Source organism: Corvus moneduloides, chromosome 4, assembly GCF_009650955.1.
Source record: "Corvus moneduloides isolate bCorMon1 chromosome 4, bCorMon1.pri, whole genome shotgun sequence".
NCBI lineage: Eukaryota > Metazoa > Chordata > Aves > Passeriformes > Corvidae > Corvus > Corvus moneduloides.
In genome coordinates, this window is record NC_045479.1 from 16,145,167 (window position 1) to 16,163,732 (window position 18,566).

The 18,566-nt window shown below is 41.3% G+C and overlaps 1 protein-coding gene across 8 annotated transcripts in view; it reads left to right on the forward strand.

Moving 5' to 3' along the window:
- The window catches only part of DGKI (diacylglycerol kinase iota), a 211,885-nt gene that overhangs the window by 180,772 nt on the left and 12,547 nt on the right, over positions 1-18,566 (forward strand). For all 8 annotated transcript variants that reach the window (XM_032105887.1, XM_032105885.1, XM_032105886.1 and 5 more), the window contains 3 exons: positions 7,896-7,933; positions 9,494-9,614; positions 16,927-16,963. In XM_032105887.1, the coding sequence (XP_031961778.1) occupies positions 7,896-7,933; positions 9,494-9,614; positions 16,927-16,963 (196 nt within the window). The remainder of the gene's footprint in view (positions 1-7,895; positions 7,934-9,493; positions 9,615-16,926; positions 16,964-18,566) is intronic.

Sequence of the window (18,566 nt, forward strand, 5' to 3'; positions counted from 1 at the left end):
TAATGAGTCTTTGCTTTATTTAGCACAAGAGATACTATGATCTAGGCAGGAAACCTCTAAACTGCATGTATTTTTTGTTGTCATATTTCCACCATGCTTCTTATGCAGTCTTTGGGCTGAGGTAGAAATCCTCTAGCAAGTTCAGGAACCTTTTTCCATTCCCATACAGCTGCTTCAAGTGTAGACCACCAGATGCTTTCTTATGGTTGATTTTGGATTAGAAAGATATATCATAGGGATAGACTTCCTAAAATGGCTAATGAGAGACTTTTGCTTCTTTAGAAGTTAAAATTACATTTATAATTTTCAGGCTTACAGGCAATCAACTTCCTCATCAAAATGCCCCTTGTTTAGTTATAATGCATCCTCTTCCTGAGCACTGAAACCTATGGCTGATTCTCATGGTCTGTTAGCTGTCTGCTGCTGAAGATGTTTCATTTTCATTGCTCAGCACCAAACTTTAAAAACGGTGCAAGAATATTCTTCTGTCAGATTCCTCCTCAGTACATGGGCTGTGTTTGCCGGATGCTCTCATGAAAAAGGACATTTTCTTCAGCCTGAAGAAGAGACGAGGCTCCAGGGAGACCTTATTGTGACACTTCAGTACTTGGAAGGGGTTTACAAAACAGGTGGGGATGGATGTTTTAGCAGGGCCTGTTGTGCTAGGACAAAGGCTAGTGGCTTTAAACTAAAAGAGGGTTGATATAAGAAATAAGTTTTTTTCAGTGAGGGTGGTAAAACACTGGCACAGGTTGCCCACAGAGGTGGTGGATGCCCCATCCATGGATACATTTAAGGTCAGGTTGGATAGGGCTCTGAGCACCTGATGTAGTTGAATATGTCCCTCCTTATTGCAGGGTGGTTGGACTAGATATACTTTAAATGTCCTTTCCAACTTGAACAATTCTATGATTCTGTGATTTTTTTCTTCTTTCCTGAACACATCTTACTCTATGCACAAGTATAAGAAAAAAGTCAGTCCTTAAAGGTGTGTGATAGGACCAAATGCTCTTGTCCTTTTCTTGGCTGAAGGAGTGCACTGTTAAAATAATAAGCTCCAAAGAGGGTGAGTATCCCATAATAGGGGCTTGATGCAGCTTTTTGCCCAAGCAGTTAGCTTGTATTTGGGGAATTTTGTCTCATTCTATCAGGAGAAAAATTTGGTTCTAACAGTCAGACAATTGTTTGATGTAGAGCATTTTTTCAGTGAATACAGAAGAAGTGATTTAACCATTTATTTCTGGATTTTTTGGGGTTTTTTGCCAGCAACTATAAGATCCCTTAACCTGCAAGGCTTAATTTCTGTTTAATTTTTTCATAGTCTTCAGTAGTCACTTCCACTACTTGCAGGTGCATAAAATATGTGAAGAAGAATTTAATTGCTCCTTTCACTCAGCTTATCATCAAAGGAAAATATTTAAGCATCGTCAGCTTTGGTGAGACTTGAGATTGTCTGTAGATCAAAGACCTGTGAGCTCACAGTCATTCCAACAAAGTGTTATTAATTTTGTAATTTAACTTCTCAGTTATGTAGACAGTTTGGCATGTGTATGTTATAGGTGGTTTCGGGTTTTTTTCTGTAACTTTAAAAGCAGATAAAATGTTGGAAGGAGGTAAAGCTTTTGTAAAAGCTCAAGTGCAGAGATTTGCAACTTCTCTTCATGGAGCCCTAAAATTGTTCTATGGGACTGGCAGGCCTCTCAGAAATACCAAGTGAATTCACTGCTCTGTATCTTAGGTGCCTGTTTCTCATAGTCCTCTCAGAAGGGAAGTAATCCACGAACCAAATCCCTGTGGTACCCCCCACCCCTTTTATCTGCAGGTCAAGGCTGAAGATCATGGCTAGAGTAGAAAAAAGTCAGTTCTGTACATTTCTGGGTAAGTTATATTACTGTGAGTTTGTCATAAAGCTTTAATGAGCAAATTGTTGTTTACAGAGAAAAGAGTCCATTTCTGAATGATAATCTGTATGGACTCCAGTAATTTGAAAGCCCAGCTTTTTGAGTGATTGATATAGAAGTTATTATTGATTTCTGTAAAAGTAGTGAAAAATAAACCCCAAGGGCTTCTTTTATTATCACTTCTGTAATGCTGATCTTTAATAGCTCAGAAGACTCCAACTGTGTAAAAGCACTCTTCTAATCAGGGTCAGCTTTTAACTTCTCAATGTGTAAAGCAGTAATTACTTTAAATTTCTGACTCTATGAATTACACAAGGTCTAAAACAGCAATAAAGGGTTGGAAATGTTCTGGAAGTTAAGGATAGTCCAAGTTTAGTAACTGTCAAAAATCTGATGAAGTCACCTTCTCCTATAGTTTCTTCTTCATTATCAGCTCTACAAGGTTTAAACAAGGCAGCATTTTATGTGGTATTCCTTAAGAGTTCCCCTGAGCACTCTAGTAGGCGATGGTGGTGAACACTGTGATTCAAATTCTGGAAGCCCCACACCAAAGCTCTTATATTTTTTATTAGGTGCCTCCAACCAGTAAGAAGCATCCAGCACTGAAATGCTGATGGCATATCAACTCTCAGTGCTGAGTCAGTGTCTTAGAAAGGGCTGGACAGATGCAGGCATTGTCTGTTAAATGAGGTTTCCACAAGGAGCTGATCACTTCAGATTATCAACTGTCATACTGTGTCTTTTGAAAGAGCTAAAGGTTTTATGAGCCTCAATTCTGCTTGAGATTAGAGAATCACAGAATGGTTTGGGTTGGAAGAAACCTTAAAGAACACCTAGTTCCAGCTCCCCTGCCATGGGCGGGAATGCCACATCCACTAGATCAGGTTGGTCAAAGCACCCTGCTCCAACCAGGTCTTGAGTTATGGTAGCTGAATTTTGTGATAATTTCCTATGTGCTTTAATATTCTCATACTCTGATTAGATGCATTGATACCCTGGTATTTTTTTAACTCATGGTAGGATGCATTATTGCAAATAATACTCTGCTCCCACACTGCATTTCATTCATAGGTTTATAATTGCCTGCATTTTAATCATGAATGTGACAACTCCTTGGCGTGGTATATATACTTCATAACATAGTTTTAAGTAATTCTGATCCCTTCAGTCACAATTTTTAGAACTTTACTGAAAAATTGCTTCTAAATGTTGAAAACTTCAAAATTGCTGTACATTTTAATCAGCATTCCCTGTGGCTTAGTTGGTACAGAATTAGTGGGTTCAAATATGGCATTGAAAGGGTCACATCAGGTGTGCAATCTGACTGATAAAATCTGAAGGATATTTATGCTTTACAAATAACTTTTACTCAAGTAAAAAGACACATTACCCCTGTACTGCTGACGGTGGCAGGCTGTAGAACTACCTTGTTCTTTGAGATTCTTTCCAGTGCAGACCAACTCCTCTTACTGACTCACTAATCATTATTCAACTAACTTACTAAATATCTTCCGTGTCAACCTACTTTAAGCAAAGAACTTTGTGATCCTGAGATGTTACTTACATGGGTTTACAAGAATCTTTTTCTTCATGTTCTTTCTGAAAGTGTTTTAGCAACAAAGTTTCTGGTGTGATAGTAACCTGGCGATGAGCCCTGCGTCTGTCCTTGGTGTTAAGCTGATCAGCAGCTTTAGGATTAGGAGAAAATTTTTCTGCAGGGCATACCAGGAAGGGGGTAGTTGTTTGAGGTTTTTCCTTGCTTGTGATGCTTCTGAGGATTTTCATGGCCTTTGAAGTGAGCGAGGTGATAGTGATGACTTCTGATTCTCTCCTGCTCTAGTCTTCTGATGTGCTGCAGCCACTTGCTAGCCCTCACATTTATGAGACATTCTCATTCTGCACCTGTATGGTATATGAAGAACTAAAATTTCCAATACCGTGAGCATTGCCTGGTGCTAGGAGTATCACACCTTGGAAAACCTTAAAAGAAGACCTCCTGTTTTGCCCTTGTTTGGTTGTCATTCCTGGAGGTGATCAGACCTGTCTCCTGGAATCATGCCATTCTGAAGGATCCCCTCTCTGTCTTAGTTTGACTCTTAATTTAGCTGCTGCAAGTTGGAGGTCATTTTCCCTAGAGCTCCTTTAGTCTGTGGAGCCCAACATGAACTGATGCAGGGAAAACCAGGTTATTGTCTATGGAGAGTTATTTTCTCTTCTGACCATCCAAGCAACCCTGTGAGACCTCTCAGGCATCCTGCAGCCTCTGAAGTTACTGAGTGTGAATACTTCACCCCTTCTTTATCTGATGCCCAGTGTTTAATGACCGATTTTGCAGCACTGTTTTAATGATGCTGGGTTCACATGCAGAGCCAGAAAGCAATTGTTATTTCATAAGTTAATTTTGTCTGGAAAACAAAAATGTTTGTTGTAACTCAGTGACATTAATGTATATTTTTAGAATATGAAATAAAACTAGTTGTTTCCAATGGGAGCAATGGATACCAAAACAGAAATTAGATGAGTGATATATGCCCTAGGAAAAGTAATGTTTTCAGCATGAGTGTGTACTAGTAGTTGTTTAGCCTGTGTCTCAAGCTGCATTAGTTTGCAGCATTACCACAATTCAATTAGCAGCCTTTTCAACATGGCTTTTTTTTCTGTTGGTTCATTATCCACTTGTATCTGCTCAATAATAATTTATAAGTCAGGTATGTGTGTGAGGGGGTTTGTTTTGGAGTGAGTGTTTTTTTGGTGTTTGTTTTGGTAGTCATTTTTTTTGTGTTTGCTGGCGGGCCTGGGTGGGGTTTTTGGTGGGTTTTTGTTTTGGTTGGTTGGCTTTTTGTTTTGCTTTGTTTGTTTTTGTTTTATGAAGATTGTTTTTTAAGTTGGGTAGTTAGTCTCATCATCTCATCTCAAAATCCATCCAGTGGAAATCAGAAGTTGCTAGTCCCTCGCAGCTCTTCCACAGATCACCTGCATTTGTGGCTGTCCACATCCTACCAGGTAACTAGGTAACTGGTTTTGTCAAGATCCATCAGCCTGGCCAGGGACTGACACATTTGCAGGCAGTTTCAGCTGAGATCTCAGTGATGCAGCAGGGACTCTCTGCAGGGGTGTACCAGTGGAGAGGGTTGAACTTTGCTTAGGAGGCAGCCTGGGGACCGAGTGCTTCCTCAAAATATGGACAGAGAATTCCAGTCACCAGTTTTGCCAAACTGTCACCTTACACCAGCAATAAAGCTACTTGCTAAATAAATATAAAAGGTAATAAACCACTTTTATTTGTAATGAGAAATGCTTTTCTTAGGAGAAATTGAGAAAATAATGACTTCATTAAAATGTTAATTAAATCAAGTAATTTTTAAGACATCTTTAAGACCTGAATGTATATTATATATGACAAAACAGTGGCATAGTTCATTTTATGTATTACACCATCAGTGCAGTGTTGCTTAGAAGAAATAAAACAATTCTCACTTTAATGTTTCTAATTTTAAGCTAGCCTGGCATTACATGTTAACAGAACTTTTCTCCAACTTCTCAGTCTGCTCTCTCTTGTCAATGCCATCTGCTTGCTTGCTTCACCACCTCTTTAACAACCAGGTGGTTTTTGCCATCTTCACCCTCCTCCTCAATATGCCCAGCAGTCCCATTTGGGTTTATGGGGTTAGTGTGCTAAGCAATATTTGTATATTTATGTAAACATGTTCCTGATTCTAAAGAACCTTGCTCCATTTCTAGCTCAACAGCTTCTAAATCTTCCTGCATCAGGACATACAGCTCTGAATTATTTTACTGTAGTCTAATCTCTTGTTATGCCAACTTGTTTTGTTGATCTGTAATGTATTCATTTATCCAATAGGTTCTACTGTAGCAAAGCACTTAATTTAAAGAGTGCAGGTAGACTTGGTGTGAAAAGAATGTAATTAGCTCAAAGCTAAGCACTTGCCTAAATGCTTTGCTGGATTTGAGGCTTAGGAAAGAGATGAAAAGATTGGTCTAATTATGTTGAATTTGTTTTATCCTTTATCCTAATAGCCTTATCACCAGACCAGCTTCTGGTTATGGATATTCAGCATAGAAGATTTTTCACATCTTGTCAGGCTTTTCATAGAATCATACCTGTCTCTCCTGTTTTTTTGAACTGTAATCTTAAGCGTGGCCTGCATAAGAAAATGCATCACTGCCTCTTAGGAAAGTGACTTCAGGGAATCCATGTCTTAAAAAATTGGATGTAGAAGGCAATGAAAAACTCATGTCACCAGTTCATTTGATTTTCATGTGCAAGGAGTGCAAAATATTTATACAATTCAGACTGCGGTAGATTAAAGAATAAAGAAGTCAATGAGACCAGATTGATGAAAAAAAGAGGGAAATAGATAAAGCAAATTACATGAGTTAAATTTCTGCTCTGCTATTAATTTGGGCTGAGCAATTGTTTGAACCCTTGGGAGAAAAAAAGGAGGATATAAGCCACTGAAAATAAAAACTGAAGATTGTTCTAGCTCTTACCTGCTGGTGTTTGCCTTCTTCAGTTCCTAAAATCTGTGTCCTCACTTTCACAGATGCCAGAGGGATTTTTAGGATTTAGCTTAACTCATGAGCACTGAAAAACTGCCCTAAATCTAAAGTTGCAAGAATTGCTGCTACTGCTTCCTGAAGACAGGACTTAGCTGGACTGGGTTTCTGCTTTTCCCACTGCTACATGGCCAGGGCATCAGGCATTACTGAGACCAGAAAGCCACATAGCCACAGGTGTTTTCAAAGAAAGGGACACTTGTTGAGTTGCCTTTGAACATCCTTCCTCTTCTGCAGTGTTAAGCTTGGATGTCTTGTCATTTCTGAAGGCGTAACAAGCTCATCATGGAATTCCCACTGTGCAGTTTCCTGTGTGTTATTTTTCAGAGGCAAGGCCATACTGTGGTTCTCTTTCCCCCCTTGTTCCTGCTTCCGTGAGCTTTTGGCATCTTTATCAAGGATGGCACTTGAGCAAATGCTTAATTTGATTGCACTGCCTAGATGCAAAGGTAGAAATGGGCTTAGACACTCTTGAAAAAGTATGAGTTGAGGCAGGTGTTTAATGCTTTCTAAGATGCAAACCACATACGTGCTGTCTCAGATTATTCATCATTGTTTTTTACAATATGTATCATGATAGGGAGAAGGAGGAGAAAAGAAGGAGATAGCCACATAGTGGTATGTTTGTAACAGCTTCTCTGGGCAATAGAGAGTACCAGGCTTTTGCCTTCCTTCTGTTTTTTAACAGGCTCAGGGCAGACAGAAGTGGGTGGGGAGAAGCTCCCAGCTGTTTGCAGCTCTGTCCTGCCTTGTTGTGAGCCCTTATCCTCTTTTTTGCTTTTTCCTTCTATGTCTGTTTAAAATACAAAGGCTGATAAGGTGAGGGCTGGCTCTTGCTCTGTGTTTGACCCTGCCTGCCAAACCCAGGGGACTTGCTCCCCGCTGGCATCTAACAACGTTTTTGTAACACAAGTAATTGTGAAGAAATTTCTCTCTTGTCACTTAATCATCTACAATTTGGGGTTCTCAGTGTATTGGGGACTGACTGACCACTCCACCATTGGTATGGCAAAGTCTGACAGGTCTGAAGATGCTTTCAGGTTCTCTGTGTGGATAACACTGATATCTTCAGTGCTGGTTCAGGTGCTGGAGACTCGACCTTGTCCATCTTGTGGACACTGTTGAGAGGTCTCAGAAGTATTTCAAGTGAAAAATTCAGACAGAAGCCTGCAGTTCCAGGTCAGCATTGGAAATGATGGCTTGATGTCCATACAGCTTTCATCACCATGGGTTGTCTTCTGCCTTTCCAATGTGTGTCAGTGCAGGGTTTGCACTGGTTTTAGTAGCACATGAGAGTGCAAGTGGACTGGGGGATGTCAGTCTTAACTTGCACGTGCTGTGAGCTATGTCCTCAGCTGTGAGGCTGTATGCATAATGCTTTCTGCCTGACATCAGTTTTCTTTTTGCCTTTTGCAGCACTTTTACAGGCAGTCATATCTGGTGATCTACTGAAGGTAAGTACAGAGCACTGAATGTCCACTTATTCACAGTTTTTTGCTGGTCAGATATACTGTAAATTTTATCACACCTCTGCTCAAAACATAAATAGGCGGCTGTAGGGACTGCTGGCAAGGGCCATTTTACAGCCTTTCCAGGAAACCCTGAATACTAGGGGAACACATCATTTAGGTGAGGTGTGAAATTTGTGTGAATAGGATCTGGTGTTAGACAGCACCTTTTTGCCCAGGATTCAGAGCCCACTGCACAGAGCAACGTGCCAGTTGCTAACAGGGAAATTACTATACTGGCAGCATTGAACAGCAGGGTAGTTCTGACACAGCCTTACACACAAAAGGATATTTTACACCAGTGAGGTTGGTGGCCAAGCCCCCAAGTGCTAGCTTTTTCAAAGTCTACCTAGGCAACCACCAGACCAGGTAGAACAAACCTCAGCTGGTTGTTCTATCACCTGATGGATGTCTCAAAACATGAAATGCCTTGGTATAATTGGTTTGGGAGAAAAAAACACTCATGCAAAATTTTTTGTGCCCATGACTGAAGTCCCGCATCAGAGAGCTATTCAGGCTGCATGTCTCAGTAGCCAAGTCAGGATCTGAGAACATGCCCTCAAATTTGGATGAGGACTGTGATTAATGATTGCAATTTTATCTGTGAGAAGCCAGCTTGGAGCCATTTGTAAAAATTACAGTGCTGTTAGGCCAACTTTTTGCCTGCAGGTGCCCCTTCTATACCACTGCCTCAGCACTTGTGCCTGCAGCATCTAGGGAGCAGTCCTTCAATTAGTCATAAAAATATTGTCTTCTTTCCACTTCTTGAAAACCTTTTTCCTGAGCTGGCTTTGATGGGGAAACTCCTTGCCCTTCCTCAGATGTGCTGCATCATAAATGAGTCCTCAGTGTTGCAATTCTCTCCTTTTTCTGCAGTGATCTGCACTGCAAATCCCACTCTCCCTCCCCCAAAGTTTGCAGCATTTCTGAGACCTGGCTGGTTGTTATTCCCCTCTCATTCTTACCCCTCCTCTGCTTCCTCCTCGGCCAGCCCTGAACAGGGGGCACAGTGAGAAGGGAGGTCCGTGACAGTCACCTCGCCTCCTTGTGGAATTTTGAGTTGGAATTTTCTGATTTAGTCAGAAAATCATCAGCTCCTGAGCTAAGGAAAAATTTGAGTCTTCAGTAAAGAAGCCAGAATTTTGTATCAAGTACATATATTTTAATATATCCCAGCAGTTTCACCAGATGTGGTTTGCAAGCATTGCTAGCAAACAATAAATCATCACCAGTAGAGTAGCAATGTCTCATTGTTTAGGAAATACAGACTGTTCTCTTTAACCCATATAATTGTCAATACTTCTGGTTTCAGATGTTTTATATTAGGGCCTAAAAGCTGGTTTTAAATTTATGTCTTATTTTCTTTTGTTTCAATTTGGTACTGACTTACAATTGGAACCAGTAAAGAATTTACTGACATACTTGTTTTTCTGCTCCTTCCCTCTTACCCTTCTGTATGTTTTTTTTTTCTCTCTCTCTCTTTTTTTTTTCCCCCCCCCCATCCAGTTCATAGAATGTTGTAAAAAAGGAGCCAATTTGTTAATCCAAGGACCTGATCACTGCTCCTTGTTGCACCATGCTGCCAAGACTGGGAATGGAGAAATTGTGAAATACATCCTGGAGCATGGTGAGTCACAGTGGGCAAATCCACAGGGAGCTATACTTCAGCCAAGTGTCAGTCGGGCAAAACCACACCGGGCAGCTGAAAGTGGCCTCACTCATCTGTGGTCTCCCTCAGTGAAATGTCCACCTGCAGTATGTGTGAGCAGGAGGCTGGGGATGGGGTAGCAGTGATAGTGATGGCTCCAGATAAAGTGTGAAAAGAAGAATTAGAATGGCTTTTGAGGAGGATGATGTTTTCATGTTTGCATCAGCTGGGGGGCTGTGCAGACACAGTGTGACGCTCTAGTTAGAAACGCTGGAACAGAAATCTTCTGAACTGTTTTTCAACTAGAGCATATGTTGTAGAAAGCATCTAATCTCCATTAAAACATTTACAGCAGCGAAGAGCCCATACAACCACTGCTATTATTTCAGCATTTAGTAACACACTGGTCAGGAATCTGCTTATTTATTTCTAGATGAATTCACCTAGCTTCCATACCAATCTTAGACTATTAAGTCTGTTAGATTCAAGACCACCCAATAGCAAAAACTTATGATCTGAATTTTGTATTTATAGACTGTGATCATGCCATTGCCCTTTTTTCCTTTTGACTCTTCTCTTCGTCAGTAGCAGGGATTGCAGGCTATGCAGCAATTTGTTTGTGTCTGAGGCAGTCACATTTAGGAGTTTCTGCCAGTTGCACCACTGTAACTTTGTTCTCTCACTGCTGGAAAGTGGCACAGTAATATAGTCACTGCTCTGCACATAGAGCTGAAGTCACAGTTATCAGCCTCCTTGATTGTAGGAAAAGTTTTCTAGTTGTGACTCTTCTCTGACCTCACTTCAAAATATCAGTGGCTATTTTGGCTTCTGAATGTCAAAATATCAGCTACATTATTTAAGCAGCAGTGTTAGCACTGAACACAGAGGCTGCCCTTGGCAACTATGATGAGTGTTAGCTAATGCTCCAAGGCATTGCACAAATTGTGCAGAGAGAAGAAAAAAGCACAACTCGTAAGAAAGGAAGAAGTAACAATGCATCTCTTTGAGCTTGACTCCTAAGTTAGGTGTTGACATATAGGTGTCAGGTATTATATAGGTCCAAGTTCCTGTACTGTCAACAGCAATCTGTGTCTTAGTTCATTTGTTCTTGTGTGACAGAGGCACTTGCAGTGGCAGATGGAAGTGAAGAGGGCATCCTTAATAGCAGCAGACTTCTGGCACGACTAACTCAGAGGAGATCCTAGTCAAGGTAGTCATTGGAGCCCAGAAAGTGATTTGGGCATCAGTTACCTGTGTTCATTTAGATAAACGTAAATGTCTAATGCCATTTGCCCTTGGATAGCCAGGACATTTGGTTAGGTCTACAAGATAACCCACAAGGCCCAGAGGAGGCCCAGCCTGCACAGATAGCCAAAGCCCAAGCAAGCATCTCTATCATTCCAAATGCATCCCAAGGCTGGTCTGTAGGTGTATCAAATGACACAAAATATCTGTGTGTGGGCAACTGAACTGTGCCCCAAAATCTGACTGAGAGGGGCTGAATTGTTCTTTTACTTCTCTACGTATAGATAGCTGCACATGGATAGGTCAGTGCAGTTTGCCTTATACCCAAATAATGGTTGGTTTTCTCACCAGTTCTAGCAAGCTTTACCAGAGCTGACTCTACCTCCTATTTAACTGCTCTGGATTATCTCATTAGTCACAGTGCACATATGTGCCACTGAATTCTGTAGACAGGCACAATTTTGTTTTATTTTCTTACTGCCCTGGTCTCTTTTCACACTGCACATGACCTGTGCCAATTCACTGTCATAGATGCTTTTCCAGGATTTTTATTAGACACATATACTTTAACTTAGTCACAGTCTGACCTAGTTACTGCTCTTTTGGTGAAGGTTTAAAGTGAGATAATTTAAACTGGTAAGAATGTAAGCAGGGAATCCATGGGAATTTTTGAAGTAGGTAGAGAAATGTGAGGGATTATGGACTGTTAGACAAAGACAAATCAGAAGCTTGAGCAAATGTCAGCTCAGTTAACCTCTCCCTTCTTTATCCCCAAGGATGGCAGGAAGCTTTTGCAGCTTTCCAGACATATGTCCTCTGGGCTTCTCCAAATGCATTGTTTGTTTAACGTTCTCTGGGGATCAGGGAGTGCATGGGACAATGCTCTAATAGAGTCCTCCCCTCTTCTCCCACCAAGCAATTAATGAAACTAATTTCTACCCTGGGCACTTCTCAGCCACAAATGAGCTCTCTTGCTGAATCATCATCATCATAATGTCCTTGTTTTTCTTTGCATTCTCTGGCATTTGGCATCTTCTCAGCAATTATTACTGTATACAACCTGATCCAATGCTACTAACATCTAAGGGTTTCCCTGTGTGAAACTTCTTGTTTCTGCCGATATAAACCCATAAAAATTTCATAAAAATGAGTCTTCTGTTCTGGCAATTACCTCTGCCCAGTCACACTTCCTCTCTAGTTTATCAGCTTCCCATACATGGCTGGAGATAGTCAATGCTAACAGGAATTCCGCCCTCAAGCACACAGCACAGAAAATCTGTTATTAACCACACGGGGAAAAATTTTCTGAATATCTCTAAAAAACAACAGCAACAAAAGAAGACAAAACCCACTGCCCTGGGAACTTTAATTGTCTAGTTTGAAAAACAGTGGGGTGAATCCAATGTAGTGCAGGAGTGGCACCCATAAAACTAGAATTACAAAGGAAGGAAAACGATGTAGTGATGCTAAAGCTGTCCTTTGTGGAGACGGCTTTCTGCAAACATGTAGGGCACATTGATATGAAAGCTTATTCTGTGATCATGATCAAAATGATTTCAGATGTTAAGGGGAGGAAAATAACCTATCTTAAATTAGAAATAGCAGAGATGAGTCACACAGGGGGACTGCTGTGCAATGCCACCTGATAATTCACAGCGGTCCAGCACAAGCCTGGAATAGTAGCTGAAGCACCAATGTAGTAGGTGTCAGGATGTCTTTTCCTTTTAGTAGAAAGGTCAGCTTTAAAAACTTGTCTGTAGCTGAGGTAAGAAATGCTTAGCTAGAAACTGAAGGCCAAACTCAGTAGGTATCAGAATCACAGCTTTTTAGTGCTGCAGTCAGCAACTGCATCACGTCCCAATGCGCGTACATTAGAGAAGAATTAACTGTCTGCTTGAGTAACACAGGCAGAATTGAGGAAGGCTTAAGAACCTCTGTTAGAAAAAGGGCCTCCTAAATCATCTGTATTTGGTATCAAACTTGGATTGGAGTCTTTATCTGGCAGCTGTGAAAAATTTATAATTTATAAACATTATGCAAATAATTCCATTTACTTTGTCTTGTCTTCTGTAGACATTCAAAAGACAAACAAGAACTGTATAGTTCATTTAGGGTATTTTAATTTTAAACAGAAGAGAGGAAAGATGCTTACCCCTGCCTTAGGAGTTTGTGGTGGGAACTTCTGATGTAACAGATGGTATGTAGGGCATCCCATCCTAAACACTTCTGTGTCCTCAAACATCAATGTCCTTGCTTCACTAGAAAGCATCCTCTGGTAAAAAAAAGATGATGCTTTCATTAATCTTAGCACTGCAAAGTCCAGAGTTAAGAGCCATCAGCGAATCTGGATTTGCATCCTGACCAGATTCAGAAGTTTCTAAGAAGGCTTTTGGAAAGCAAATTTTGTTGTGACAGAGATGTGTGTTGGGGACAAATTTGAATAGTCATCAGAAAGCAACACTGAATGAGAGTGAGTTTGTATGACACTTGTTAGTATGTCTAGATTTGCAGAGTGTTTTAGGGTAGTGGTCATTTGTGAGGGGCCTAAGCAGAAAACAATTTAGTTTTTCTAGAAGACATGAGGTATAACATAGTCTATTTTAATTTCAAGTTTACCAGATTTTACAGCAACATGACAGACAGCTGGGAAGGAATGCTCCCATAACCTGACTGGCCTCTATACTACAGTGGAAATTCTGAGCTAAAAGACACTAGCAGAAAAAAAACCACTGTTAATTTTCACATCAGGTAAAAAAGAAGAGGGTGGAGTTGGGGAAAGGCTAGAAATAGTTATGAATTTCCAGGTTATTGTTATTTTAAAAATACTACCACTTCGAAGGTAAGGATGCACATGCAGTTTTGTTCCCCAGATAACAAGCTCAATCAGGTTATTAAACAAAGAGGATTTTGACAGATAAGCATCCAGAAATGTTGATAATATCTGACATTACTGCTTAGAGTAAATACCCTTCTTCCCCAGTTCTGTGAAGGACTGACAGGACACGGGCCTGGCAGGGGCTAATATCTGTGGGTCTCCTGTGGGTAGCTGTAACCACATCCATTGGAGAGGGCTATGCTGTGGGCCCAGAGGCCTTCCAAGAATGTGTAGTGCTGTATATTTTGGAAATGCCTCTGAAATATGGTCACTTAAAGTATTTTTTTTTGTTGTTGTAGTGAGCTCAGTGAAGGAGCAGCTGCTTTTGAGCGTCTCCTTCCCTTCCCTCCTCCCATACCCAGCTCAGGCTGCTTTGCCTTCTGAGAAACTGGAGAAGGGCTTTGGTGAAGCAAAAGAGGGCAAAAGGAGAGAGGGAAAAAAGTTAATAATTCTACACAGACAGTCTATGGGCAATGTTAAGGAAAGAGAGTGATCTCAGCTGGGCTTCCCCTCGGTGCGTCATGCTTTTCAGCTCTTTTCAGGCAAACTTCTCCCCCCACCCCGTCCCCCGTCCCCATCCTGCCATTCTTCAGCCCCTCAGTCTCTTTTTCCCTTTCTCTCTCTTTTTTTTCCTCCCTCCACCTCTCCACACATTTCTATCTTTTGTTTTTATTTCCCCCCCTGCTGTTTTCCTTGATAGAAGTCTCACTCATGCATTTCCCTTCCGGATTTCTATTGGGTTATTTTGTCCTCTTTCTCTCTGTGCCTTGGTCCCCTTTTCTTTCTCTGCCTCTTGTCCCAGAGTAAAACAGCCGCCTCCCCGCTGGGTCAGGATGACAGTGCCGTTAGCTTTCCCAGTGCCAGCCCTTCCCACATCTGTGCAGCTTTTGTCCCTGGGCAGAGGGGGATTTGGAATGGTCGGTTGGCAGCGCCAGGGAGACTGATATAAAAATGAGGTCCAAAAAAGAGGGGAAAGGGAATTAGGAGGAGGGCGTGAGATGGTTTAAGAGAAGCACAAGTGAAAATAAAATAAAGAAGTAAAGGGCACAGCTCAGGCTGTGAGTTGGGACATTTCAGCTTCAAAGATAGGCCAGAGAGAATGAAATTAATCAATCCTGGTACCACATTGTGCAGCTAATTATTAACCCCAGTATCTGGCCCTTATGTATGGCTCGGATGGAGTCAGGGCTCTCCCATGAAATGCTGAATTTGGGACAGTATCCAGGAGAGCACCCTTCTCACTTAGGTGGGATGTACTTGTCATCTCCTCAGGTCTGTACTCACAGACTGCCCTCACAGTCCTCAGCACTGAGCTCCTCTGTCCTAGCCCTGCTATTCCTTCCTCGTTCAGATCAGTTTTCCTTCACCCTTGGCTTCTCTCCAGACCTACTCTGCCCCAGCTTTCTTCTCCCCCTCAGGTCATATTCTTCCAACTACTCTCCATTTTACTACCTTTACTTAAATTTTAACATCTTTTTCCGCTTACCTGGGCAAGTAACTCTATGTCCCATAAAGTCAGACCTGTCACTCTGTTCCACCTTGGCAATACAACCTTCCTTGCTCCATCCATGAACAGAAATAACAGGCGGCAGTGTCTTCTCTAACACACTGCAAGCAATTCCTGCTTACCTATCAATGGGATGTGGCATTGCAGGAAGCTATGGGGAATAACCTTTATTTTCAAGAGAACATGATTTTCTCCTAGGAAATGTAAAGGACTCTTTTTCTTCATATGTGTTTTTTTAATTGTGTTCTTAGTCTCTCAGGCATTATCTTTTTTTTTGCCTCAACAAGAAGCTCTGCTTATCACCCTTTATCCTTCTTCACGCTTCTGGGAGCTCGAGGGTAATGACTGATTCTTCTTTCAGACAGGCAGGAGAGAACACACCACTGCCAAGTGTGGAGATGAGGATGTGTGGTGGTAGAGCCAGGGTGCATTAAATAACTGGCAGTGGCTACTGAGTTTGGGGAACTGTCATGACAGGTATGCAGTGGCACACAATGCCCTGTGCACTAAGGACTAAGCACCACCCTTTCTCGTGATGACAGAAGATGAAGTGAAGGAGCTGCTTGCAGCTCCAGCAGCCCCCAGTGATGCTCCATGTGTATATTGTAAAAGCAGGGAGGTAAAGACAGGCTGCTCTGATCTGTTTTGACACACACTCAGAGTGAAATGACTGTAGAGAGGTTGCGTGTAGGCCTTTGTAAGCAAGTAGTGTGAAATTCCTCAGTTCCAGGTGAGATTTGCTGTAAGCTCTTGAGGACTCTTGAATTTCAAAGTCACAGTGTGCTGAAGAGAAATATTCATGTGCAGGAAGGAAAAGTCTTGTAAAGTTTCCCCGTTCCCCTTGCTGACTGCCCTATACCATCTAACACTACACTCCAGAGCAGTGAAGAGAAGAATAATATGACAGACTGCAAAGGAAAAGTTGTTGGTTTTTTTTTTTTTTCAAATGCTATCCAGATCCTAGCCTCTCCCATATCACTGTAATTCAGTGATGGAATTTGCTGCTATAAATATCTGCCTGTAGTGAATATCAAGGACAAAAGGACATTAACATAAATGCATTATTTTTTTCCCACTTAACAAAAATCTCTTCTGTTTTTCTTAATGTTACTTTCCTGATCATTGCTAACCAGTAGAGTACAGGATTTGCATATCAATATAAAGACTGCTGGGAATATTCCACCCTGATCTACATTTTGTATAACGCTATTAAATGGACTAGCACAGGGATGTCATTCAGGATGGAATTTGGCTAATTTCAACTTCCTAATGACATTTTCCCTCTAATGCCAACAATAGATTTTAACTTGCAATATATCAGGGTTTCCAGTATATCAGAATTTTCAGTGTACTGTACTTATGTGAACCACTTAATTGAGCAAGGTAAAGAGTGAGAAAATAAACCCCATGAATATTCATTCCCAGTATAATTTAGAGGCTGCTACTCCCTGTTGCTGACACTCCAGCAGTGACTGTGCATTCAGAATTTTACTAGTGCAAGGGCTCACACAAGCAAATATTACACTGAAGTTTGACATATTGTTGCAGGCTGAGCTTTCACTTGGCTTCTTTTATGTATTTGTACTGGGAATCTTCTCCTGGTAGACATACTCTTTTAGTCATGCAGGCAAATGCAATATGACATACCTGACTATCTTTTGCAGGTCCATCTGAATTACTGGACATGGCAGACAGTGAAACGTAAGTACAACCTACTCTGTCCTTCACATTATGCGTGTTAGACTGGCAGACTCCTCTTGGCTTTCAAGTGCAAACTTTTAAATAGGAAAAAGATTTTAAAATGGCACAGCTCTTCGAAAAAAACAAACAGAAGTCCCCCTAAAAACCACATATCAACTGCCTCATATGTGGATTTCTTTCCTAAACCAAACATTTCTTGGATTTCACAGAGGACTTTCTCCCTATTGCTTCCCATGATTCCTCAATCCTAGAGGAATAGAAGCCTTGCTTTGTGTTTTGATGTTTCTGGCCTCCATCAGGCCTCCTCCCTGATGTTTCAGGGACCAACCTGAAGAGTAAATTCCAGAAGTCAGGAAATTACTTTTCTTGATCTATACCTTTTTTCAGTCCCTTCTTGATTCATCCAGGGTGCTCTGCCTTAGCTCACCCAAGTGACCAGGACCTGTGCAGTTGAAGTAGTTAAAACATGCATCAGCTCTGTTCTGATATTAAAAAAACCCAACCCAACCAACAAAAAAATTACCTTCCTTTCCAATTCCCAACTTTTTTACATCTTGTATAATCAAAGTTTCACAAAAGTATGTAAGGGAAGCATGAAAAATCCTGGAAAATATGTGTAATACATGTGAAATAAAAGCAGTCTTTCTGACAAGGATCAAGCCTACCATTTCTCATCCCACAGTGCCCTCCTCTGCTAACAGAGAAGACCTTTTGCACAAGGTGCATGTGGGAGGTCCAGAGATGACAGGGGCTGGATGGACTGCCCGGTCCTTTTCATCTAGGAGTGTAGCACAACCACATAAAGTGTTAGTGAGCATGGCTATGAGCTATGAGCTTCCTTTTACAAAGGTTCCTCTACCTCTAACCCTTGAAAAGGGAAGGTTCAAGCTGTAACTGGCAGTATGAATTTGTCTTTTGGTCCTCATGGGGAAATAGGATAGTATACCATCCTGATACTAGTTCTCATGCAGCAAGAGCATATTTATTACAAGGTTGCCTCTTAACATTTCAACTTCCCCTGTCGTGGATGAGGGCTGAAATTCCTCTATGCACTCTGTGTAGGTAGGTGCAAGATTTGTCCTACTACACATATTTCTTGTCATTTGTTATTTCACCGGTTATGTAATGGCCCTGCTTGTTGGATATTTGTATTAAGGACTCCTTTTCAACCCACTCAAAGCATACTTGAAAACATCCTCTTCTTCCTAGGCAAATCTAGATGGATTTCTTTACTCTCAGTACTACAGCCAGTTTCAGAATCCTGCCAGACTTAGCTCCAGTGTAAGTGAGAAGCTTTGCAACAAATGCACTCCCACTACCCAGTCTTCCCTTCTGAAAAGCTTGTGTTTAATCTTCCCCAGTAGCTCAGCAGTCCAGTGGTGGAAAACAAACACATAGCTCTTGCTCTCATAAATCCAAGAGAGCAGGATATCAGAACCAGGGCAGCAAGTGCAGCAGTCATAGCTTTGATGGGCAGGATTTTTGCAGGATGACTGCAAGAATGAGGCTGAGGAAAAAAATTGCAGGAAGAAACAAACCCTGTTGCTGTTTTGCCTCCTGTGAAATAAGAAGGTGTCTGGTTTGCCTTTTCAGCAGTTAACAG